This window comes from Oncorhynchus clarkii, chromosome 12, assembly GCF_045791955.1.
Source record: "Oncorhynchus clarkii lewisi isolate Uvic-CL-2024 chromosome 12, UVic_Ocla_1.0, whole genome shotgun sequence".
Taxonomy (NCBI): Eukaryota; Metazoa; Chordata; class Actinopteri; order Salmoniformes; family Salmonidae; genus Oncorhynchus; species Oncorhynchus clarkii.
In genome coordinates this window covers 81,540,487-81,560,845 of record NC_092158.1, presented here as the reverse complement: position 1 = coordinate 81,560,845, position 20,359 = coordinate 81,540,487, and the positions used below count along the sequence as shown (strand labels likewise).

At 39.8% G+C, this 20,359-nt stretch overlaps 1 protein-coding gene across 2 annotated transcripts; it reads right to left on the bottom strand.

The window, feature by feature from the left end:
- Window positions 1-1,897: 1,897 nt before the first annotated feature.
- LOC139421457 (GRB2-related adapter protein 2-like) lies at window positions 1,898-16,896 on the bottom strand. 2 transcript variants are annotated; one of them, XR_011635634.1, is made up of 10 exons: window positions 16,509-16,778; window positions 9,486-9,560; window positions 8,004-8,139; window positions 7,681-7,772; window positions 7,437-7,556; window positions 4,485-4,674; window positions 4,005-4,100; window positions 3,657-3,773; window positions 2,665-3,426; window positions 1,898-2,625 (listed from the first exon to the last, which is right to left on the bottom strand). XR_011635634.1 is itself a non-coding variant. In XM_071172382.1 (9 exons), the coding sequence occupies exons 3-9, from the start codon at window positions 8,079-8,081 to the stop codon at window positions 3,250-3,252; spliced, it is 870 nt and encodes a 289-aa protein (XP_071028483.1). In that variant the 5' UTR covers window positions 8,082-8,139; window positions 9,486-9,560; window positions 16,509-16,896; the 3' UTR covers window positions 1,898-3,249. The 2 variants fall into 2 exon arrangements, 1 of the variants encoding a protein (XP_071028483.1); XM_071172382.1 differs by having other exon boundaries at window positions 1,898-3,426; window positions 16,509-16,896.
- Between the last annotated feature and the right edge of the window lie 3,463 nt (window positions 16,897-20,359).

Genomic DNA, 20,359 nt, shown 5'->3' with positions numbered 1-20,359 from the left:
AGGTCAGCAGTGTTGGGGAAGCTACTCTGAAAATATACAGTACCAGTCAAAAGTTTGGACACACCTACTCATTGCAGGGTTTTTAATTATTTCACTATTTTCTACATTGTAGAATAATAGTGAAGACATCAAAACTATGAAATAACACAAAGGGAATCATGTAGTAACCAAAAAAGTGTTAAAATAATAAAAATAGATTTGAGATTCTTCACACCTGGTTCCCTTTGCCTTGATGACAGGTTCGCACACTTGGCATTCTCTCAACCAGCTTCATGAGGTAGTCACCTGGAATGCATTTCACTTAACAGGTGTGCCTTGTAAAAAGTTAATTTGTGGAATTTCTTTCCTTCTCAATGTGTTTGAGCCAGTCAGTTGTGTTGTGACAAGGTAGGAGTGGTATACAGAATATAGCCTTATTTTGTAAAAGACCAAGTCCATATTATGGCATGAACAGCTCAAATAAGCAAAGAGAAATTACAGTTCATCATTACTTTGACAGGTCAGTCAATCCGGAAAATGTCAAGAACATTTAACGTTTCAGAGTGAAGGAAAAGCAGCCAACAAGTGCTCAGTGTCACGACTTCCGCCGAAGTTGGTCCCTCTCCTTGTTCGTGCGGTGTTCGGCGTTCGAAGTCACCGACCTTCTAGCCAACGCTGATCCTCTTTTCATTTTCCTTTGGTTTTGTCCTGTCTTCCATCACACCTGGTTCCAATCCCATCATTACATGTTGTGTATTTTACCCTCTGTTCCCCCTCATGTCCTTGTCGGTGATTGTTTATTGTGCACGTCTGTCCTGGTGTGCATTGGGTTATGTACCCATTTATTTTATTATTCTGTTTTCCGGTGGGTTTTGTTAATAAACTGCACCGTTGAAAACACAGTTATTTCTCTCCTGCGTCTGACTTCTCTGCCGCCAGTTCGCACCCCTTACACTCAGCATATGTGGGAACTGCTTCAAGACTGTTGGAAAGGCATTACAGGTGAAGCTGGTTGAGAGAATGCCAAGAGTGTGCAAAGCTGTCATCTAGGCAAAGGGTGGCTACTTTGAAGAATCTAAAATACTTTTTTATTGCATACTACACGATTCAATATGTGTTATTTCATAGTTTTGATGTCTTCACTAGTATTCTACAATGTAGAAAATAGTACAAACTTTTGACTGGTACTGTAGGCTAGTTTACCAAGCCACCAATTACTTCACTCTGGAAGAAGTTAAGCTACACTAATGCTTCCCTTAAGGAAAATATAGTTTACTTAACTAAAGTTACTTTGAAACGTAGTTTACTACATCCACACTTGTTTGTGAAAAATTATCATATGTAAATCTGAAATGTCATAGACTACAAATTGCAAGACTAAATTCAAATCTAGGTAGTGTTTTCAGTAGTTAATTCGCTAGTAGTAACGCTGTAGTAATTGGATTAGCCAAATCTGATGCTGAAAAATAATGGAAACGATTGCCTACTTCACTCATATTTTACTTTATTTGAAATAAAAAGTAGTGTGTATTTCCAGTAGTTACTACAGCGTTACATTTTAATTTTTTTCATATAACTACTGAAAACACTACCTAGATTGAATTTAGTTCAACTACCACTGAGCTACTGCAAAATGTAGTTAAATTACTAGTTGAATTACATGTAGTTCACTATTACCCAACACTGCAGGTCAGGAATATACTGTAGTTCTCAGTGTCAGCTCAATAGAGTAATTTTTTGAAAATACTGTCCCAACTACAACAAAAAAATACTTAAATACATGTAATTTTGTCCTAAAAACATTTCAATTAAATACTGAAGAATTCCTATGGAAGACTGCTTCTGAGGAGTGACAATATGGCCGACCGGTGGTTTCAAAGCATCTCATTGGCCAATACATAGCATCAGCAAGCCAGGGTTTATATACATCATTGTTTTAATTTAGACAGACACAAGCATACCCAAACTGACATTGTAAATTTGGTAGTTCACTAACAAGACATCATTTGCTATGGCGACCTTACAATTAAAAGCAAGCACTACAAACAATACAAAAAGGTAGCAGTACAAAAAGTGTAGTACCATACAGTAAATGTGTGGCAGCATAGCTCCCAGTTTTCAACCTCCAATGGATATGACACTGTAGTTGGGTTGTGGAAGTTCCCTTACAAACAGGGGCGGACTTAGTGATTTGGGTGGACAACATTTTGTTATGGGTTTTATAGTAAAGACATCATTTAACTGTCAAAAGAAATGACCTTTTAATGTGCCATTTTTGTTTAACCTGTAACCTTTATTTAACTAGGCAAGTCAGTTAACAAATTCTTATTTACAATAACGGCCTACCAAAAGGCAAAGGCCTCCTTTGGGGGCGGGGGCTGTGATTAAAATGAACACAAGAAGTCATGATGTTTCCATCTGATTGTCAAACAATCACTTCTTAAAGTAGCATCCAAACAATTTCCTTCAATTTGCAAGTGACAAACTATCTCATTGGAGATGATCCGATTATCCTAGTGAGCCAAACAACGCCCCTGTCTTTCTATATGGTTCCAATGTATCTGATTCTGTCTGGCCAAAAAGCGTATGACATGCCATGCTCTGTTTGGCCAGATTGCATCAGATACATTGTCTACACATACATGTCTTCTGCCTCGATGACAATGCCAGTATTACAAGCAGCACTTGTCTTTTGACTAAAGAAATGCATTAACTTACAAAATTTTTCTGTTAAATCTTCTTTCTTTCCTTTTATTTTCACTGGTTGCGTTAATTGCACATTTCTCTGCCCCGCTGTGAAAGCATCTCATTGATACAGCTTAATTACAATGAAAGTCAAATTTGCAATCATATCGCGTGAAACAATGCACAGGAACTCTGTCAAGGTGGAATAGTCCATTATTATAAACCAGTTGTGAGGTCTCATGCAGAGACATTATTGGGGAAAAGAAGAAGATTGCTAGTATTTTATTATTATGCCCAGCTCAGAGATGATGTGAGGCCTGAGGCAATTGCATCTTCTGCCTAATGGTAAGTCCGCCTCTGCTTATAAATCAATGTCATTTAGGTATGTCATTTGTTTCATGCTGAGCACCAGCTTTAAAATAAAAATAAATGTGTGAGCATATGTTATCAGAAATCATATGTGAACCAATTTCTTTTTAGTCCTACAGTTTGGGCTGCTGAAGTTTCTGTGTGTTGCCTGAATCTTATCATCACAGTCCATATGATTGGAGCCCAAAGAGCGACTTTTCTCTCTCTAAGCTTTCCTCATAATGGTGTGGTATAGTTGGCAGGGAACAGACCACTTTTACCCCGCAATCTTCCTTTCCACCACGATGGATCAGAGTGATCCAAAATGTCAATGACATCACCTGCACGGAAGCCAAGCTCGTCCCCTTCCTCCGCTGTGAAGTCGTACACTGCTTTCACCTGTATGACTGCCCTCTGGTACACACACACACACACACACACACACACACACACACACACACACACACACACACACACACACACACACACACACACACACACACACACACACACACACACACACACACACACACACACACACACACACACACCTGTGTTAGGTAATAGCTGGCCATAAGAACCAGTAATTTCAGAGGACATCAAGGATGTGCCCCCATTTACTGACTACAGTAGGCTTACTGTACCTGTGGATGAGGCATGGTTTCAGATGTCCTTTGGGGGGCTGGGAGAGAGGTTAGGGGGGTGTTTCTACCAGGGGTGCCTATGGTGTGAGCCCTCACCTCCATCCCAGGTCTCTTACTCTGGGGGAAGAGAGGGGAGAGGTTGAACTCAAGTCAGACTCTAACCTTTAAACCAACCTACAGCATGTCTCAGAATCACAGTAAAACATTACAAACCCGATGAAATCAAATAAAAGCAATGACATGGTTTTACATGACCATGGTACATAGCAGCTTCTGAACAACCAACATGATTCAAAAGACTGCATTGTAGGTAGTGTAGGTTTGTACTTTGGGGTGAGTGGTGTTTACCTGCTGACTGTGAGGAAGGTCTGAGGCCCTGCGGTGTGACGTGGCTGCAGTAGGGGCCCCATAGCTCCTCTCCTCAGGTAGACTCCCCCTCTTCAACTGACAACAGAAGGATGTGGACAGGAAAGTTTTCATAAAGGCCCAGTGCAGTCAAAATGTAGTTTTTATATCCTATTGTACAACAGCTGATGAAACTAACAAAAACGTTTGATCAGTGTTATTTCCTGATAGTTGCTGGTTGAAAGTACAATCTACACAGGACCTTCTGTGTAGAGGTTTGATTTTCCATGGTGACATCACCATGCAGTACATTGGTTAATAGACCAATACCATTGGTTAATTGACCATTCTGGTGCTCACTGATTTCAGTTCCTGTATGTGTGCTTGAGAGTACAGAAGATACAGAAGAGTGGGAAGTCAAGAAAGGGAAGGAAGGCTTCACTAAAGAGTTGATTGAACTGAGATAATATACGGCTGAAATACCGGTTGGGGTGCGGATGGGCTCTGGTCATCCCGGCTACCGTCTCTAAGGTAGATGTCCCGTTGCTTGGAGATGGAGGTGTTCTTGTAGAAGTCCACCAGCTTGTTGAGGGAAGTGAATTTCTCTGACCACAGGAAGTAGTGGCCTTTGCTGTCCTTCATCACTTTGAAATGCTGCACGTCAAACTCATGTCTGAGGGGAAAGGTTTTATATATCAGTGAAGCATGTCACAACACAACATCTGGCCTCTTAGTCACATACAGTAAGTACAATGCAGATTTAGGGTCAATTCCAGTCAATTCAGGAAGTACACTGACATTTCAATTTAAATGATTTTCAATGAGGAAGATTTGGAATTTGAATTTGGTTTAGTGTCTGAATTAATTGGAATTGAAATGGAATTGACCCCAACCCTGGTTGACACTGCCTGGGACTATTTGTATATGTCATTTGTGTCGATTTGTGATAAGCATGCCCCTGTGAAGAAATTCAGAATCATTGAAATGGACAATCCCTGGGTTTCAGATAACTTGGCAGAATTAATTAGAAAGAGAAATATCTCTTGGTTTCAAGCTAGACATACAAATGCTCCTGTTGACTGGGCCTCCTTCAGAGCGCTAAGAAACAAATACACAGTATTGATCAGGAAGTCCAAATCAGATTACTATTTAGATGCAGTCACAGAGAACCTAAACAACCTTACCACCTTCTGGAAACGAATCAAATCAGTGTCAGGTTGTAATGTATCCTCTGGCCTTCCTGACCATTTAATGATGGATTCTAATGAAGTGAAGGATAAAGCCGATGTTGTAGGGGTTTTAACAAGCACTTCATATCTGCTGGTTCAGTTTTTGATAATGGTGGGCCCAGGCCTCTAATGTAAGCTCTGTTACAGTCAACTATGATATAGGCCCTCATGTGAACCATTTGATCTTTGAGCCTGTTTCTTATACTGAGGTCTATAAAGCACTACAGGCAATAGACACTAAAAGTATGCAGGTCCAGACAACTTGGACCCCTACCTCTTAAAGATAGCAGCTGGTATTATTACTGAACCTGTGGCTCACATTTTCAACTTGAGTCTCTTGACCAATTCCATACCCGGCATTTGGAAATCAGCTTATGTCCTCCCGCTGCTAAAGGGTGGAGATCTCTCAGATGCTTAAAACTATGGTTCTATCTCTAAACTCACTATCCTGGCCAAAGTCTATGAATCCCTAGTGAACTCACAGTTAAAAAACATCTTAATTGAAAAGAACATACTGAGCAGGGTTCAGTCTGGCTTTAGATTGGGGTACAGCAACACAACTGCAGCTATGGCAGTGGCAAATAACATCATTAATGCACTTGATAAAAAGCAATATTGTGCTGCTCTGTTTGTTGATTTAGCAAAGGCCTTTGATTCAGTTGACCATGAATTGTTGCTAGCTAGACTCAGAAACATTGGTCTCAGTGAATGGGCAGTAAATTGGTTTAGGAACTATCTTTCTGACAGAACACAATGTGTATATACTGACAATCACAAGTCTAGCTTTCTAGAGATGAATAGAGGTGTGCCTCAGGGTTCCATTTTAGCTCCTGTGTTGTTCTCAATTTTTATTAACGATTTTGGAAATGGGATGCAACCAGCAAAGTTACATCTATATGCAGGTAATACAGTCATATATTCATGTGCTCCTTCTCTGGTTCAGGCTGTTGAAGAGCTCCAGACTGCTTTTCAGTCACTGCAGGCCTCCCTTTATGGTCTCAAACTGGTCTTGAATGTACAAAAAACTAAATTCATCACCTTTACCGGAGCTAAAACTCTGCCAGAGAACGTTAGCATTGTCACATCTGGTGGCTTATCCACTGAAAAAGTGTCATCCTACAAATACCTAGGTATTTGATTGGATGACAAGTTGTCCTTTAAAGTTCATGAGGATAATCTTGTGACAAAGCTTAAATTGAAATAAGGCTTGCTTCCCGCTTATGGCTAGAAAGAAGCTTGTTCAAGCTACTTTTCTCTCTGTCATTGATTATGGTGACTTGTTGTATATGCATGCAGCCTCCTCGGTCTTACAGAGACTGGACTCTGTTTATCATGCATCCTTGCGCTTTTTTACAAAATGCCAAGTCACTCACCCACCATTGGTAGGTTGGACCTCACTTTACATGCGCAGAAAGATACATTCGTATGTATTCATCTACAAAGCCCTTTTGGGTAAACTCCCTCTTTACCTCTGTAGTCTGGTCTCCTTCACCACCAGCAGTTACCATACCCGGTCTGCTAGGTGGTTGCTACTTAAAGTCCCCAGGACATTCACAGTATTAGGCAAGACTGCCTTCTCTTCTTGTGAACCAGAGGCATGGAATAATCTACAATCCATGTTTCATCTAGATATGTTAGTGCCACTGAATGAATTTAAAATATTGATGGGAGACTTTTTTAGGCTGGATCATGTTGTTTTATTGTTGTATGTTTTAATTATGTAATGTATTGAATGTTGCTGCCTTCTTGGCCAGGTCTCCCTTGAAAAAGAGACTCTGGGTCTCAATGGGCTTATCCTGGTTAAATAAAGTTTAAATAAACAATGATAGGATGTGATGAGTTATGATTCAAACAATTTAGTTGTGTCCTGTCCTATTCCATAAATCCAAAGTCAACTGTTTCTCTGGTGCAGTACTTTCATTGTCCCCTGCTGGCTTATGTTAGATATTGCAAGGAAAAGCTGTACCAATAATATCAAGTATAGCCTACAGAAACTGAATTCTTCCCCTGGCTCATAGACATTTCATAAGAAATGGAGGGAGATTGTGAAAATGTTCACAGATGACTTTTGCAGGTTAACATGTTACCACATTTTACAGAGTTCATGCAGTGCAGACTCTACCCCCCCCCCCCCCCACTAGGTACTGTTTTGTAATCAGTGAGCTAGCTCCCTGTAATATCCTGGCCTGAGACTACACCCACCCACCTGACAGAGATGGAGAATTCTCCAGGGGAGCTCTGACTGCCACGGATCAGGAATCCCCCCACCTCCCTAGACATCAGGAGCTCCTCAGCAGAGCTGCGGCTTGCCGTCTCCTTGAACCAGCTGGACAGAGAGAGATACAGTATACAGATGTGGCTATACTGTACTTACTGTAAGCATACAAACTCATGTTGTATATGTGTGTTCAAATACATTTTATGGATGGAAATTAGTAACTTTATTTCACCTTGGGGTTTGTCTCTCAGTGTAGTTTTGGGGCACAAAGCCTTCCTGTCCATGCAGCTCTGCCTTAAACCACTCATCTTGACTACCTAGAATCTGATTAGGGAACAAAGATATACAAAAACAACAGATCTCACTGTTTCGGTTTAATATTACAGCAGAATACAACAGTAGAACTTAGTGTGTAGAATTTAGGAATTAGATTAGTGGAATGTGTCTTTAAAGCCAAGTCCCACACTCAGTTGTACTACTGCCATTCTTTAGCCTTACTATGGCACACTATTCTGAATTGTAATGTGTCTCCTCCCATTCTCAGGTCATACTCACTTTCAGGATGTCTCCCTTTCGGAAGCTCAGCTCATCCTCAGCCGTAGCATTAAACTCGTACTTTCCTCTGGCTTCCATGGCGAGCGGTGGAAGGGTCAAAGAGTTGGAATAGGGATGCAAAAGGACTGCAGTCGGTCTATGGAATGAGATGAGTCAGGGAGAGATGTGGGTTGGTAGTTTCAAAGTAAGCAAACTATACATTGCAGTCAAAAATTGTATTTCCTGTGTTTTAGATATATTTCGACACTGAGGTTGGAATAATACTGTGTATTTGTGAAAATGATGATAATGCCATTTTAGTGTACGGGCTGTTTGTGAAGACCGCCTGAAATATCCTCCTGTTTTGGTGGGATGGAGTTTTGGCAGTAAATTAGTTAATAGATCAATATGAAAGAGAGTTCCAAACTTTGTGCAGGACTGATTTCTTCATTCCGGCCGCACCCGCAGCTTTTAGATAGATAACTGCACCCTGCTTCTCCGCCCATGCATAGTCTATAGCTTACTATTTTAATTGAGACTACACACACACCTGATCATAGCCACAGGAAGTATGGGTGCTGAGAGTGCTGCAGCACCCCCTAAAAACAATAATTATTTAAAAATGCAAAAAACAATGTTTTACTAGTCCTGTATGAAAGACCAATACAGCTGTCTGTAGCATTTTCAAAAAAATATTCTCATCCCCAAAATTGTCTGTCTGATCGCCAGCTTCCACCTGCAGCATGAAAAATTATAACCGCGCCTCAATGATCTCTGTCAGAACGGCAGCCCTCTCTCTACCTCTTTGCCAATAACAGCTACAGTTTTCAGTTTTCTCCTCCTCACTCAGACTACTCCCAGAGAGTCCTAGCCTACTTCTTGACCATTTTAATTGAAAAAAATCCCAGTAAGGTACTTAATTGTTAATCAGAAATGATTTGATATTGAGATGAAAATGTCTGCATTAGACATTTAAGTCCTTAGCTCCTATATGCTCCTTTAAGGAACATAGGCTTACAAATAACTGCACTGTTTAAACAGCTTACGGTATACTTGTATTTTAGGTCGATATTGCCAGTAACTTAACTCTGGAGGGGTAATTCTGCTAAGTGGTGGTTTGCAAAATACAATTGTTACCAGCCTAGACTAGACTATGCTGTACATTCTGTAATCTGTGAATATTGCACCTGGGGCTGTAACAACCATTGCATGGGGAAATACATTCAGTAGGATAAAACGCAAAAAAAAAAATTGAAATGGAGGAGATAACATGAGAGGAGTTGTGCAATAAGAACACAGATTTAGTTTCAAAATCCTTTGGTTCAGTTGTATCCTTCTGAACACAAGGCTAAGTATAACTTTAGATAAATATATCCCATTCCTAGCTATGAAGTTTAGATATGGAAAATGAGAAATAAAGAAATGGGGAAACTGGAAAATCATTTAAAAATGGAAGCAAAACAGAGAAAAGTTGTCACTTGACAAGTTGACACTTCCCCTTACCTTCTGTCACGAAGCTGAGGAGAGAACAATTCTTGTTTCGGTAGTTCGTAGCATTCACCATGTGTTAATGTTTACCTACGGGATACATAAACAGACATGAGCATGGAGGAACAGGCAGAAGAGCGAGTCAGAGGAGGACAAACAACATCAGGAGCTGTCCATTTCCCCTTTCAATTAAGTAAAAAAAAAAGCGGCGTAATTTTTAGAGATTGAAATCTCATGATGGTAATTATCTTTGATGTTCAATTTGCTGCTCTCCCACGTGTGTGTGGTTGAAGGGGGGTCTGCAGTGTATGCTCCAAAATCACATACATTATCCATCCCCAGAACCATAGATACACACAAGATTACATACAATTTCATAAATCTATCCCAGCCCTACTTCTCTACCTATTCAGCCATCAGACACCGGAGGGAGCCAATACCAGCGCTGTAGTATCAGCTTCTATTGCTCACCACGGCTCCAATCCTGTACCCTGATTAAAACTCCTACTCTGCAGTAAAAGACCCCTTCTGTTCCCCCTCTCTGTCTTATTCAGAGCGGATATGAGTGAGGGTAGATAGATGATAATGAGAATCATTCACAGAGCTCTACTAAGCCGGATGGAAGGCCGCATAAACAACATGAGGACAACTGAAGATGAAATTCAATTACATGTAGAAAGTTGTTTTAACTCTGTGTGTTTCTGTCAGACCCAGATGCATCTCTTTCTCTCCCTTTTTCTTTACCAGACAGGAACTATTCATTAAACCAGAGGAGGAAACTCTCCTCTGTCTCTCTCTCTAAAGTCAACACAACATATTCACTTATTGATAGTAATAGCTCACATATCAGTTTAATAGAATTGTTTTATTTAAATGTAACCTTTATTTAACTAGGCAAGTCAGTTAAGAACAAATTACTATTTACAATGACGGCCTACTCTGGCCAAATCCGGATGACGCTGGGCCAATTGTGCGCCGCCCTATGGGACTCCCAATCACTGCCAGATGTGATACAGCCTGGATTCGAACCAGGTACTATAGTGACACCTCTTGCACTGAGATGCAGTGCTTCAGACTGCTGTACCACTCAGTAGCCCACATATGATAACAATATTCTTTTTTCTTGGAGGTGTGGATGGGCAAGGAGAAGGTCAAGGGATATCACCACACATTCCATTGACATAAATTCAACAAATTGTTTAATCTAAATGATTCCCACTTCAGTTGAACCATGTGTGTACACAGAAGTGCAGTCAATCTGTGTTATCTAACTCCTTCGCTCCATAAAACCATGTACCGTAAACACAGTAAAACACGCATGCAGCCAAACAGGCACTTTAGTTTTAAATCACTTGCCTCACCGAATGGCTCTAATGTTTAACTAATGAAGTGAACCTTCTGATGACATTGCAGATTAGCCCTCATAAACATTATCAATATAACTCTTACTTTTGATTTTAGATAAAACATATCCCAGCAGCTTGCTGAAAAAGCATGTACATAAACTGCATACATCCAACAAATCTCAAAATACTGTCAACTGCACTGACGAGAGAGATATAGTAAGGTAAGACACTACACTGACAAGAGAGATATAGGAAGGTAAGACACTACACTGACAAGAGAGATATAGTAAGTGTCATGACTGTCCTGATCAGGTCAGGTTACAGGAGACCACAACCCTACAGATTATCTCTCAACGCCAACAGAGGAGGAGAGATCTAGGGTCCTGAAGATGTAGGGGTTTTATGACCCTTCACGCCCCTGGTAAATCTCAGACCACAGACAAATTCCTTTGTCCTGTTACTATGGAGAACCAGCCTCAGAACATTAAACATGAAATAAAGGGACTTTGGAACAATGGTTTCCGTCAGCCACAAAGGTGGTCATGACGATAGATGGAATATGAAAATGTATGTCATTTTTGTTTTGTTATTAAAGGTTAATAGATGACGTTATTACGAAAACTTTGTAACGTGAAGAGCTTTCCTAGTATATGTTTGATGTTTATACATTGTACGTTGTGTGGAAAATGTCCAAATCAAAGGGAATGTTTTGGTAAAGATGAAATGTTAAGTTAGTTGTCTAAAATTGGATTTGAAAAAAACCTAGACCTTGCTCTTAACTGGGTATGCCCAGAGAATTGCCCTAAAGGCGATTACACCCACTTCTGACCCAAGGGTATAAAACCTGTGAGTAAAGAATACAGAAGACTACGTGACCCAAGCTGCAGCCAAGGTCTAAAAAGTAAACGAACCCAGAACGCAACACAAGTTTGAAAACAAAGAAATATTTTTCTACCCAAGCTATGGATGAGTAGCTGTGTCTAAGCGGGTGAATTCAAGGCAGCCCCCTTAGCATCCAATCCCAGTGAATCGTGGTATCTAAAAGGTTTCATTCCTATGCTGTGAGCTCTGAACTACAGAGCTGTCTGTCCTCAGAAGACCCCTTCCAGAGCAAGGTTAAGGGAACAGACTCCTAAGTCAAAAGGACACTGACATCGTGAGGACGACCAGAAAGGTGCGCTGGAGAAGTGCGTCATCGAGCAGCCTGAACGGAACCCTGAACGGTCCACGCAGAGAATCCTCAGAGGTCTACCCCACGTAATTACATCATTATATTCTGACCCATAAGAGCGGCAGTTTGGGGCAAGGCTAGGGTTAGAATAGCATATCTGACAAATTCACCCAAATGTATATTTCTCTTGTGAACTTTATTTTTCCTCTCTCTCTTTGAAATCCCCATTTTGGGTAACACGCGCCATAGTGTGTTGGCCCGTTATACTAAGTTCTAGTCAATAGCCTATAATGTGTTTTGTCTATGTGTATCTTTTATCATCATTTTAGATTTTTGTAAATAAATATTAAACTAAGATTGGTGTGGTACGAACTCATTGGTGAGACCCGAGTCCGTGCAGATTCACGGACTGTACAACGTTCAGAACAAGATTGTAGCGGTAACTGGTTGATTAGCGGCTGTTGTAAAATCAATATTCTGATATTCTTTGAGTTAATTTGGAAAATAGAAACTCAATAAAAACTAGTTTCCCCATGGTGCCCCAGGTTAATGAGTTAATAATTGCTTGATTCAGTTAATCACGCAATTAGAAACATTTAATCATTCGATGAACAACAGTCGTCACATTAACTAATACAACGTTGCGACATAAGGTAAGACTGACGAGAGAGATATAGTAAGATAAGACACTACACTGACCACCACAAAACCCCTTACCCCAATGAGCATAAACCACTGATAAAATCTTTGTAAAAAACACTGGTCAAATACATCCCACAAACCACTTAATCATTCTGCTGTCAGGACAATTCTGCTATTAGACAGCTGTGAACACACACACACACACACACACAGACAGACAGACAGAACCTTGTTGTTGTCACTCTAGAGCCCTCAAACTCAACTCTGGACATCAAAGCCAGTTCCACTGCATTTGTTTATTGTTCTCCTCTAATTAAGGACGGATTTAGACCTGGGCCACCAGGTGTGTGCAATTAATTATCAGGTAGAACAGAAAACCAGCAGGCTACGGACCTTACAGGGTAAGAGTTGAGTGCTCTAGAACAGGTATTTGTACGCACAATGCCGTCGGAGGTACGCCAAATAAAAATGTGATTCACATTTTTTTAAATAATAATAATATTTGTTTTTCTTCACATTTTCAAACAGTCCATTTATATTTTCCAACGGGGCTATACATTTGGGTGAGGATTTTTTATCGCCTGAGTAGCCTCGTTTCACTGCCAAAAATAAAATTAAACCATCTAGTGTTCAGCGAAATAACAACACAATGTCAAATACAGGTAGCCTAGACAAATAATTAACATCCAATCACATTAACTGTTACTCTCTCGCTGGAATTCCACTAACGGTCCATATGTAGCCAAACGTAGCTGCTGCTCATATTGGTATCTGTACTTATGGTGCAAAAGCCATGACAAGGAGACATAGTGGAGTGGTAACGCACATGCAAGCAGTTGCTTCAGATGCCACTTGGGTACACTGTAGCATCCACTGAGAGGCTCTTGCTGCCAAGGGAATGCCTGACAGTTTGAAAGACATTTTGGGCACTACAGTCAAAATGGTTAACTTTGTTAAAGCAAGGCCCCTGAACTCTTGTGTATTTGCTGAACTATGCAATGATATGGGCAGCAACCATGTAACGCTTTACAATATACAGAAGTGTGCTGGTAATCAAGGGGCAAAGTATTGACACGTTTTTTAAATTGAGAGACGAGCTTAAAGTTTTCTTTACTGACGATAATTTTCACTTGTCTGACCGCTTGCATGATGATGAGTTTCTCACATGACTGGCCCGTCTGGGTGATGTTTTTTCTCACCTGAATGATCTGAATCTAGGATTACAGGAACACTCTGCAACTATATTCAATGCGCAGGATAAAATTGAGGCTATGATTAAGAAGTTGGAGCTCTTCTCTGTCTGCATTAACAAGGACAACACAGGTCTTTCCATCATTGTATGATTTTTTGAGTGCAAATGAACTCAAGCTTAAGGACAATGTCAAATGTGATATAGCGAAGCACCTGAGTGAGTTGGATGCGTAATTACGCAGGTACTGGATGACACAAACAACTGGATTCATTATCCCTTTCATGCCCAGCCTCCAGTCCACTTACCGATATCTGAACAAGAGTGCCTCATCGAAATTGCAACAAGCGGCTCTGTGAAAATTTTATTTAATCAGAAGCTACTGCCAGATTTCTGGATTGGGCTGTGCTCAGAGTATCCTGCCTTGGCAAAAAGACACTGATGCACTTTGCAACCACGTACCTATGTGAGAGTGGATTCTCAGCCCTCACTAGCATGAAAACTAAATACAGGTACAGACTGTGTGTGGGAAAGGATTTAAGACTGAACTCTCTCCAATACAACGCACCATTGCAGAGTTATGTGCATCCTTTCAAGAACACCCTTCTCATTAACCTGTGGTGAGTTATTGACCATTTTCGATTAACAAATAAGGTTTTATATGTAAGATGGTTAAATAAAGAGATAAATTATATTATTATTTGTGCTCTGGTCCTATAAGAGCTCTTTGTCACTTCCCACAAGCTGGGTTGTGACAAAAACTCACACTCATTCTTATATTAGATAAATGTATCGTATAGTGTTGTGTGTGTGGCAGGCTTACGATGATGGCAAAAAACGACATTGTAGAGTGCGCTGACCCTGGTGCTAGAGGGGGTACGCAGCTGGAGGTTGAATGTTTGAAGGGGTACGGGACTATAAAAAGTTTGGGAACCACTGCTCTAGAGGATGGAAGTCTCAAACATGTAAAATAGTAACAAAACAGTAGCTGAGTCCCCTGGGAAGAGACAGTGCAGAGCATCTACTCTAGTAACATGTCACCAGTGAGGTGGGCCAGGGGCAATGTGCCAATGTCCCTAGAGCTCCCCTGGTACGGTGACCTGGGTGAAGGGGATATTTGCAGTGGTTTCAACTCTCACTGCCCACATTCATTTTAGCTGGATTTTTTCTGCTCCCAACTGTTTTTTTCTTAGCACTTTTGTGCCTCTTCAACAGCCCAGTCGGTTGTTATATAGTCTTGTGGGGCCAAACATTCCACCATTAGTCAAATAAATAGGATTATGATGTCTTAAACAGATATCTTTATTAAATAACGGACATTGTAGAAGTGGTAAGATCTATTACGGAGTAGCGTGCATAATTTTCTTTGTTGGAAATGTTAGAAACGGTAAGTTCTATAATTAAGGATTTACATTATGCAAAGCCTAACTATGTGAAGGCACTAAACATTTCTCTACACTTCACCAATCAGAGATTAGTGAGGAATGTGCAGAATGTGTTTTTGAGAGTAACTATGACATCCAACTACCCAGCACTGAGAAGAACAGCACTAGACAATACTGTATATACATTTATAAATATCCATCCAGTCTCAATTATGGGAAATCCAAATTCAACAAGTTCTATATATTTTAGTAAACAACAATTTACCACCATGTAAAGCATTGAAAGATCCAGTGATACTGTACTGTTTGTAATCTATTTGACACACCATAGTAGCTCACACTGTGTCAATTAGACTGACATGGCTAGCCTACTATGATTGAATCGAGGACCTTGTTTTAGCAACAAAAAAACAACCCCCAAAAAACATGAACTTATAAAGCTTGCTCAATAGTGCACCTGTCCTCTTCAGTGGCTTTCTATTTTAACTGAGTTTCATATCAAAAGAAAACACATTATGAACATACTTCCTCATCACATAAATACAACTATTGTTGAACTTATCTTCTACTACTCATAAATTACCACATCCCAGAGGAGAAGCTATTTGAGGAAAAAACGTTCAAACAAAAAGCTATTTCAAAATACCTTTCACATCACCATGGCATGGGCAGGGGGACTATATGTAAAGTTCGTTTTCAAATAATTTAGCAACAATGAAAATATTTCAACTGTTAGGTCAAACATAATATCCTTGTTGTTATATATTTATAATAGCATTGCATAATATGGTAGGTAACAAGTTGTCTCATAGCCTACTTGTGTGCTCCAGAACTATATTGAATATCCTTTTCACCAATGTCTGTGGACAACTGTTGGTTACTGGGGACAGTTATTGATTGTATCAAACAGGTAGTTAAAGTTCTCTATGTGGCACTTATTTCAATTTCAGAATCTAAAAAATTTCAAACAAATTATAGGGATACCACTCTTGAGAGAGAGACAGTTCTCTAACCATTAAAGAGCAATGATTCACAATTCAGATGAGAGGAAGCTGACTAATTATTATAATTAATTACATTACAGAAAAAGTGGAGTGGGTATGACTGTAACAGCTGTTCATAAGATTAGAGCAGTGTCTTCAAGCCAGTATGACATTATAAGAGGTTTGGTCATTTTGGTGATATGATTTGGCTACCCATATAACAGTGGGTATATTACATTTACATTTATGGTTACATCACGTATGTAAGAATAATCTAGCTTTCTTCAAATGGGTAAACTGTATATTGCAAAACGATATTTACCTTTATCTCATGTAAAGAGCCACGCGTTGACAGTCACAAGAGGCCGGGAAATTTACGCAGCCAGGCAGGGCTTTGCCTACTAGATCATAATTTCAGTCAAAATTTCGCAAGTTCGCATCAAAAGGAAAACGTCATATTCGTAAAATCATAAAGGTTAAATAAAACAAATCCGTTAAAGACTGTTTACTTCCGCGTCCTTTCATTGAAGTATAACAAAGCCGAGACTTTCGAGTTCCCTCTCCAACACGCACAATAGAAGAAAGTCCCACCGCGGAGATGAACCAGTTACTTGCACTTGGTTAGTGACCGCCTCTTTTCAAAAGGAACTTTTGGACTTTACCTCAAAAGTGCTGATGAATAGAACAGATAATTTTCATAATGTGACAATAAATAATAAAGGCTTATGCACTTGGTTAAATACCGCCCCTTTTCAAAAGGAACTTTTGTACTTGACCACAAACATTCTGAGGCACTGCATCTCAGTGCAAGAGGCGTCCCTACAGTCCCTGGTTCGAATCCAGGCTGTATCACATCCGGCCGTGATTGGGAAGTCCCATAGGGAGGCACAATTGGCCCAGCGTCGTCCGGGTTTGACCGGGGTAGGCCGTCATTGTAAATAAGAATTTGTTCTTAACTGATTTGCCTAGTTAAATAAAGATTAAATAAAATAAAAATACATTTAAATGAATAATGTGACAATATGTAATAAAGGCTTATTGCATGAGGTGAAACATTATGATTTACACACGCAAACACACACACAGTATAGACTTTATTCCTGTGATCTTCCATGTGTCTTTCGGATAGGCAAATTAATGCTCCTTGGCATCATCTTGAACATGTCCAAATGTTTCACATTCTTTCGGATGGCATGCATGAAGATCTCATTGGAAATGGGCTTCCCACGATAAAACACTGACACTCCTCAAACAAACTAAACTGAAGTTATCGAGCTCTATTTCAGTAACCTACTGTCTTTCTATGACAGATCGTATAGGCTAATTCTTGTCTATATCAACACATATCAAAACATATCAATGTAGGCTTTCAAACCAATATAAGTTATATAATTCAGCCTGCATTATACAGTTAATGGAAACAGATGGCTTTGGAATTTGGTTATATAAAGTTATCTACAGTCCTCATATTTCTCTTTAGAAAAATGCATGTTTGGTGTGTTTTTTTGGGCTATGCATTCATAACAGATGCTGCTGACCATCATTATAGAGAGCAAGCAGGGAGTTTACTCCATGCAAAGAGGCTGAGGGATAGATAGTGTAGCTCTGCCGAAGGTGGCAGGTGGTACCTTAATTGGGGAGGATGGGCTCTTAATAATGGCTGGAACGGAATAATGGAATGGTATAAAACACATGCTTTCTGTCCTCCACTTAGCAGTCTCTTGTGCAAGCCTTCACATGTTGCTAACTAAAGCTGCAGTCTGTGACAGGAAGTCAAACCCATAGAGATTACAGCGTGGTTTCGCTCTCTTTTTTCTAGTTCAATATTATTTCTTGTTGACTCTAAAGCTTGGTCCACTTGATGTTCTAGATGTAAATGACAAGTTATTTTTCACAGAGTAGAAATGACTATTCAAACTCCTCTTTTATTCTTTCACACCAGTTGTAGTAAAGTTGTAATAAAGATCACCAGATTAAGTCAGCATAGTTGGCAATGAAATTCCACATAATATTGTTCAACTGTGACAGCAGCAGAGGAAGGAATGTGAATGGACAGCAGAGTAAACATGACATTCAGTTGACATGGGGAAGTAATGTGTAAGCCCCCAGGGTTTAGTCTATAGCTGCACCTGCAGGCCCTCATCTTAGCACGATTCAACCCTCAGAACCAGAGTAGCAACAGGGGGGAAGTTTTGGACTAAGTAGTATAGATTATCTTTCTCTTTCAAACATCTGGCTTGTACTGTAAGTTTATGATAAACTACACAACCTCTTTCTATAGTGACAACGGTGTATTGCACTGGAAGTGTGAAAATCTATAGTGACAGCCTTCCATGTAACTGCAGTTTACAATTTACAATTTGCAATGTTACAGTGCTTACGACAGCACCTAGTATAATGTCAACACAACATAATGAAGTGATAGAGAGAAAGAGGTGTGTCAGCATAATTTATTGCTAGGCAGGCAGGGTATAAAAGTCCTATTGTAATCGGACATATTTCTATTCACTTTTGCTAATGTTAAGAATATAATCAAATGTGAAACAATACTCAACAAAACAAATAGTTAATAAAAATAAACAACATAATCAAGGATTTAGTGCATATCAATGTCCTTCCAATTAATGGATTTGATCAACACATCCAGCTGAACAAAACATGTAGGCCTACAGTAGATTTATGGAGAAGGGAATACTCTCCCATTTATTTACAGAGCTGTTGGTTTATATTTAAGCAATAAGGCCCGAGGGGGTGTTGTATATGGCCAATATACCACGGCTAAGGGCTGTTCTTAAGCACGACGCAATGCAGAGTGCCTGGATACAGCCCTTAGCTATGGTATATTGGCCATATACCACAAATCCCAGAGGTGCCTTAATGCTATTAGAAACTGGTTACCAATGTAATTAGAGCAGTAAAAATAAATGTTTTGCCATACCCGTGAAATACCACGGTTGTCAGCCAATCAGAATTCAGGGCTCGAACCACCCAGTTTATAATGCATTTTTTATCACTCTACAGTAACAACATAATTAAACTATGGTCCCTGCAGGTTCGTCCAAAGCTTCTATGATGGGCAATATATCCATTATATGGGAAATGTAATATTTTCTTCAAAAAATGTTTGTTTGTACTGATAATACATATTCTTACTTGAACAAAATCTACAGCATTCTACGGAAATGCCAAACTCATTTTATGAAACGGGAACAAAAAGGGAACAAAAAAGGGAACAAAAAATCATTTCAAATACCAGCATACTTTAAATGAATGCTTAGCTTGCTTTTACTATTTTAAAGCTATTAAGGCCGTGATTCAGGCCAAACAGTGTTGAGTCTATTGCAAAATTCCTATTAAAGCTGCCTCTCTAAGAACCTTCCATCATCACACTCACATACTTTCAGTGGTGTGAAGTACTTATGTAAAAATACTTGAATGTACTACTTAAGTGTATTTTTTTTTGTATCTTTACTTTTACTCAAGAATGACATTTGGGTACTCTTTCCATCACTGAATACTTTACATGAGTGGTTCTTAAAAGGAGGAAGATTTCATTGGGATTTTGCAATAGACTCAACACTGTTTGGCCTGAATCCCCAGCCCAACTATGTCAGCAAACCAGCCAAACCTCATCTACAGCTGCAGGTTCCACACTCACTCACATCCGTTTGTGACCAACCAGCGGCGTAGTGAGTGTTTGTGTGTGTGTGTGTGTGTGTGTGTGTGTGCACGCGTGCACGTGCATGTGTGATTGTGTGTGTGTGACACCAGTGTCAGACACTTTCTGGTCATGAAATTATTTTAGCCACTAGATGGGGCCCTAAGCATAGAGCAAGAATGCCAAGAAGATCATCTGAGTTGATGCAGTACATGTACAGCAGAGGAGGCTGGTGGGATGAGCTATAGGAGGACAGGCTCATTGTACTGGCTGGAATGGAATATATGGAACAGGTAAAACATGTGGTTTACATATGTTGATGTGTTTGATACTTTCCATATGTGTGCGCCCATCCAGAAAGATAGATGACTCCTCATGGATATAACCCATTTTAACATGGACATTGCCATTGAGGGCTTCCACCATTTTAAAGTAGTCAACTGGGTAGGAATTCCTATGAGTTGGGAGGAATCAGCCAAGGAAGAAGAAGAAGAAGACAATGTGCTACTTTAAAA